Source organism: Ursus maritimus, unplaced genomic scaffold (genome assembly GCF_017311325.1).
Source record: "Ursus maritimus isolate PB19 unplaced genomic scaffold, ASM1731132v1 scaffold_16, whole genome shotgun sequence".
Taxonomy (NCBI): Eukaryota; Metazoa; Chordata; class Mammalia; order Carnivora; family Ursidae; genus Ursus; species Ursus maritimus.
This window is the reverse complement of record NW_024424008.1, coordinates 33,786,739-33,792,997: the sequence shown is the minus strand read 5'-3', so window position 1 is coordinate 33,792,997 and position 6,259 is coordinate 33,786,739. Positions and strand designations below refer to the sequence as shown.

The following is a 6,259-nucleotide window of genomic DNA, read 5'->3' as shown; positions in this document are numbered from 1 at the left end:
GGAATTAATGTAAATACAAAGACATATTTTAAAAATGCTTATTTGTCCTTTTGTACATAATTGTCTGCCTTCCTTATTTTTATAATTTATACAGTGTATTGAAAACTTTTAGAATGAATACCCAAGACATTTTGAATAAGAGTATTTTGGACTTTAAATAAATATCAACGATACAGCTGTGAGGGAGGAATAATAAAAATATTGACATTCAGTTTTTAAACTCTCACTTTAAGCGTGCTTAAGTACTTAGGAGTAAAATGTATTAACCATTTAAAATTGCACACATCAACAGTGTTAATGATTATTGAATTTAGGTTGTGGATATATGGGAATTCATTGTCCTATTACACAGTTTTCTGTAATTTTGAGATTTTTCATAATAAAATGGTAGAACAAAACTGTTGGATGTAATGATCTGTATGAAGTAATTTATTCCCTTTGAAATCCTAGGAAGGTAAGAATGCACGTTCATAACACCAATAGAATTACAAGGATTTACAATGTCATTGGAACGATCAGAGGATCTGTGGAACCTGGTGAGTCTGAATGTTTTTAAACACTCATTTGTACAAAGATTAAAAGAGTAAGAGAAAACACACTTCAGTCAATGATTGATTTTTTTTCCCCTGACTGATGTGAAACAGCTACATTTGGGGAAAAAAAAAATTATACGACTCTTAAAAGAAACCTCGACCTTATAGTGTTGATTTTTTTTCCTATGGAAGAAATGCAACCAAAGGAAGTTTAATTTCAAAACCTAAATCGGAACTATTTGTAATGTATTGAAAGTTGTAGTTCTTTTGAACATGTTATTTTCCAGACAGGTATGTTATTCTGGGAGGTCATCGCGACTCCTGGGTGTTTGGAGCTATTGACCCAACCAGTGGGGCTGCTGTTTTGCAAGAAATTGTCCAGAGTTTCGGAAAACTGATGAGTGGAGGTAAATAATGTTTCTTTGGTAGGTGATGATGAAAAGTGACTCACTTAATTGTCCTCTATTTTTAGGCAGGTATACCTAATAATGTATGTTCACATTATGTATGATTGCAGGCTGGAGACCTAGAAGAACTATCATTTTTGCCAGCTGGGACGCAGAAGAGTTCGGGCTGCTGGGTTCCACAGAATGGGCTGAGGTAAAAATGACCAGAGGCTCTTGTTATTTTCTTGGTCGACAGGAAACACTACGTGTATTTCCGGAGGAGCACAGATCAATTCCATTATCTAAAATGCTTTTAATTTGGAGAAAGACTCAAGAATTTAAGAAATAGTTTGTTTTTACTTTCACATTAGTTTGGCAAAGCAGAATAACTTCTTAATTACTGGGCCAAAACCAGATTTATTTTTGTCAAAAAAATTTGGGTTCTGTTTGTATTTGTTTTATGACTAAGTAAAATTTGTAAGCTCAGGGAATAACCAAAATTAGCAAGCTTTTCTGACAAGAGGATTGGCCTATGTAAAAATGGATGCAGATCCTGGGAGTTAATTTTCAAGTTTTTGAAGTTTCCTTGGAGTTCTATTTACGAAAACCTATGGTGCTTTTACCTAAGAAAACCTAAGGTGACTGTAATTTGATTATAGTTTTACATTTGCAGATTCCATATAAATTGCAACCATAGATATATTTTACCTTCTACAAAAGATGTGCTTGAGTGTTGAGTAGAAGATACGTTTTGTAAATGGAATTACTTTAGTAAATTGCCTTTATAATTTCAGATATTAATTTTTTCTTCAGGTGTGGTTGATTTTCATGTTACACTTGCTCCTAATGCTTTATCTTTAAGCGTCTCTCCTAGGCCCCCTTCTTTCATCTTCTTCCCTATCGAGTAACTAAGTTCTAAGTTCTTTAATGTACAAGGTAAGGACACACATTTTGTAAAGACATGTGCACTGTATAAGCTCTACTCTCCCGGCACCATGGATTTATCTTTTATGAGTTGCAATTTGATAGCATTGTTTTAAAGCATGTTATACACTTCTTGTTATTATCTAGTTTTTAAAATACTTTCCTCCTCACTCATTTCTTCTAACTTTACTTTAAAATGATAATGTGAATGAAATAAGTATGGGAGTAAAATCACACACAGTTACTTGTTTTCTGTCACTTATCCCTATATTCAGTTGACATTGCAAAGTTTTATTATCGTATCAGTAATTATGAACATGCATTTTGGAAGTAGATTATTTAGATGAATCAAATTCCCTTTGCTTTTAGAAATGCAAATTCTTGTGAATACATGTATATATAAATAGGTGTGTCTGTTTCTCTAATTTTAGCAGCTTAAAGAACAAAAAATCTAAGATAAAAAGTAATAAATATACTTTTCATTAACCTAAATAAATCTGGGCTAGAATCAATTTCAACACTTTCCAATTTTCGATCATATTCAGCAGCATACTTTCTTTAAATATAGTTAAGGAATCATCTTTATTTCTACTAAAACTGTGTTGTAATGGAAACTCTGATGCTGTATGTATCTGTAACAGGGGCAACTACCAACTGGCCATTGTGGGCAAGTGACTGAAGATAGGCAACAGTTCTCATTTGTGCCATAACCATGCACAGCTGTAATTTTTTTTTTATTATAATCTTTTTAAAATTTAACTATAGTTGACAGAAAATATTATATTAGTCAGGTGTACAAATTGTGGATTCACAGTTTTATATATTATGCTCACTACAGTAAGTGTAGTTACCATCTATCATCATATAAAGTTATTATAATATTATTGACTATGCTGTACTTTGCATCTTCGTGACTTACTGTTTATAACTGGAAGTTTGTACTTATTAATCCCTTCACCTATTTTGCCTGTCCTCCCACTCCCCTCCCTCTGGCAACCACCAGTTCTCTGTATCAGCTTTTGTTTGTTCATTTTCTTTCTTAGATTCAACATATAAGTAAAATCATATGGTATTTGTTTTTCTCTCTCTGACTTATTTCAGTTGGCATAATACCCTCCAGGTCCATCTGTGTTGTCACAAATGGCAAAGTTTCATTCTTTTTTATGGCTGAGTAATATTCCAGTGTGCACACACATTTCCCCCCCCCACACACACTCACACCACATCATCTTTAGTCATCCATTGATGAACACTTAGATTATGTCCATATCTAGGCTATTGTAAATAATGATACAATAAATATAGGGGTTGCATGTATCTTTTTTAATTAGTGCTTTCCTTTTCTTTGGGTAAATACCCAGGAGAGGAATTGCTGGATCACATGGTAGTTCTAATTTTAGTTTTTCAAGAAGTCTCTACACTGTTTTCCCTGGTGGCTGCACCAATTTACATTCCCACCAACACTGCGTGAGGGTCCCCTTTTGTCCACATCCTTATCAGCACTCATTATTTATTTTTTGATACGAGCCATTCTGATAGGTATGAAATGATACCTCATTGTGGTGTTGATTTGCATTTCCCTGGGTAGTGATGCTGAGCATCTTTTCATGTGTCTGTTTGTCATCTGTGTATCTATCATCTTTGAAAAAAATGTCTCTTCAGATCCCCTGCCCATTTTTTAAGTGGATTATTAGGGGGTTTTTTGGTGCTGAGTTGTATCAGTTCTTTATATGTTTTGGGTATGAATTCCTTATAAGTACATCATTTGTAAATATCTTCTCCTATTCAGTAGGTTGCCTTTTTGGTTTGTTGATTTTTTTCTTTTTTCTTTTTTTTTGGCTGGGCAAAAGCTCTCTGTTTTGATGTAGTCTCAGTTGTTTATTTTTGCCTTTGCTTCCCTTGCTTGAGGAGACAGATCCAGAAAAATATTACAAAGGCTGATGTCCAAGACATTACTGCTCATATGTTTTCTTAGGAGTGTTATGGTTTCAGGTCTTCCGTTTAGGTCTTTAATACATTTTGAGTTTATGTTTGTATATGGTGTAAGAAAGTTGTCCAGTTTAATTCTTTGCATGCAGCTGCCCGGTTTGCTCAGTACTGTGTATTGAAGAGACTGCTTTTCCCCATTGCATGTTCTTGCCTCCTTTGTCATAGATTAATTGCCATAAGTGGGTTTATTTCTGGTTCTCTATTCTGGTCTGTTGATCAGTATGACTCATTTTTGTGCCAGTATCATACTCTTTTGATTAACATAGCTTCCTAGTATAGTTTGAAATGTGGTATTATGATACCTCCACGTTGGTTCTCTTTTCTTAAGATGACCTAGTTTTTTTATGGCCTGTTGTGGTTGCATACAAATATTAGGATTATTTGTTCTAGTTCTGTGAATAATACTATGTTACTGGTATTTTGATAGGGATTGCAGTGAATCCGTAGATGGCTTTTGGTGCTATGGACATTTAAAAATATTAATCGATTCCACCAGCATGGTTTATCTTTCCATTTGTTGGTATTATCTTCAGTTTCCTTTGACAATTTTTTATACTTTTAGGGTACAGGTCTGTCACCTCCTTGGTTAATATATTCCTAGGTATTTTATTCTTTTTAGTGCAGTTGTAAATGGGATTCTTTTCTTAAACTTTCTTTCTGCTACTTTGTTGTTGGCATATAGAATCCACATATTTCTGTATATTAATACTGCATCCAGCAACTTAATCATTTATTAGTTCTATTAGTTTTGTGGAGTTTCTAGGGTTTTCTGTATATAGTATCATGTCGTCTACAAGTAGTGACAGTGTTACTTTTTCCTTACTGATTTGGATGCCTTTTCTTTTTCTTGTCTGATTGCTACAGCTACGACTTCCAATGCAATGTTGAAAAGGGTGGCAAGAGTGAACATCCTTGTCTTGTTGCTGATCTTAAGATTCTTACAACCCTGGTATAAGTCCCACTTGATCATGATAAATGGTCCTTTTAATGTATTATTGAATTTGGTTTTCTAATAATTCATTGAGAATTTCTGAGTGTGTTCATCAGGGATATTAGCCTATAAAATTTCTTTTCCTTTCCTTTCCTTTTCTTTCCTTCTTTTCTCTCTTTTCTCCCTTTCCTGCCTTTTCTTTCTTTTTCCGTGTGTCTTTATCTGGTTTTGATATCAGGGTAATGCTGGCCTCATAGAATGAATTGGAAGCTTTATTTCCTCTTCTTTTTTTTTTTTTTTTAAGATTTTATTTATTTATTCGACAGAGAGAGACAGCCAGCGAGAGAGGGAACACAAGCAGGAGGAGTGGGAGAGGAAGAAGCTGGCTCATAGCAGAAGAGCCTGATGTGGGGCTCGATCCCATAACGCCGGGATCACGCCCTGAGCCGAAGGCAGACGCTTAACCGCTGTGCCACCCAGGCGCCCCATCCTCTTCTATTTTTTAGAGTAGTTTGAGAAAGAGAGGTATTAATTCTATCTGTGAAGCCACTGGGCCTGGACTTTTGTTTGTTGGGTTTTTTGGTTATGGGGTCTGTGTTGTTACAAGTAATTGGTCAGCTCAGATTTTTTTATTTCTTCCTGATTCAGTTTTAGAAGATTGTATGTTTCTAGAATTTTACATTTTTTCTAGGTTGTCCAGTTTGTTGGTGTATAATTTTTTATTAATAACATATAATGTATTATTTGTTTCAGGGGTACAGGTCTGTGATTCATCAGTCTTAGACAAGACACAGCACTCACCACAACACCTACCCTCCCCAAAGTCCATCACCCAGCTACCCCATCCCTCCCACGCGCCTCCACTCCAGCAACCCTCAGTTTGTTTCCTGAGATTAAGAGTCTCTTATGGTTTGTCTCCCTCTCTGGCTTCGTCTTGCTTCATTTTTTCCTCTTCCCCTATGATCTCTGCCTTGTTTATTGAATTCCATATATCAGTGAGATCATATGATAGTTGTCTTTCTCTAATTGACTTATTTCACTTAGCATAATACCTTCTAGTTCCATCCATGTGGTTGCAAATGGCAAGATTTCATTTTCTGAATGAATATTCCATGGTATATATATATACCACATCTTCTTTATCCATTGATCTGTTGATGGAAATCTGGGCTCTTCCCATAGTTTGGCTATGTGGACGTTGCTGCTATAAACATTGGGGTGCATGTGCCCCTTCGGTTTACTACATTTGTTTCTTTGGGGTAAATACCCAGTAGTGCAGTTGCTGGGTTGTAGGGTAGCTCTACTTTACAACTTCTTGAGGAACCTCCATATTGTTTTCCAGAGTGGCTGCACCAAATTGTGTTCTTCTAGGTTGTCCAGTGTGTTGGTGTATAATTGTTTATAGTAGTCTTTTATAATCCTTTGTATTTCTGTGGTGTTAGTTTTAACTTTTTTCTTTCTTTCTGATTTTACTTGAGTCTTCTTTTTCTTGTTGA

At 35.1% G+C, this 6,259-nt stretch overlaps 1 protein-coding gene across 2 annotated transcripts in view; it reads left to right on the top strand.

The window, feature by feature from the left end:
- LOC103660690 (N-acetylated-alpha-linked acidic dipeptidase 2) overlaps nucleotides 1-6,259 on the top strand; it is a 109,363-nt gene that overhangs the window by 24,958 nt on the left and 78,146 nt on the right. For both annotated transcript variants that reach the window (XM_008688343.2, XM_040631008.1), the window contains exons 9-11: nucleotides 451-536; nucleotides 821-940; nucleotides 1,051-1,133. In XM_008688343.2, coding sequence (XP_008686565.1) covers nucleotides 451-536; nucleotides 821-940; nucleotides 1,051-1,133 — 289 coding nt within the window. The remainder of the gene's footprint in view (nucleotides 1-450; nucleotides 537-820; nucleotides 941-1,050; nucleotides 1,134-6,259) is intronic.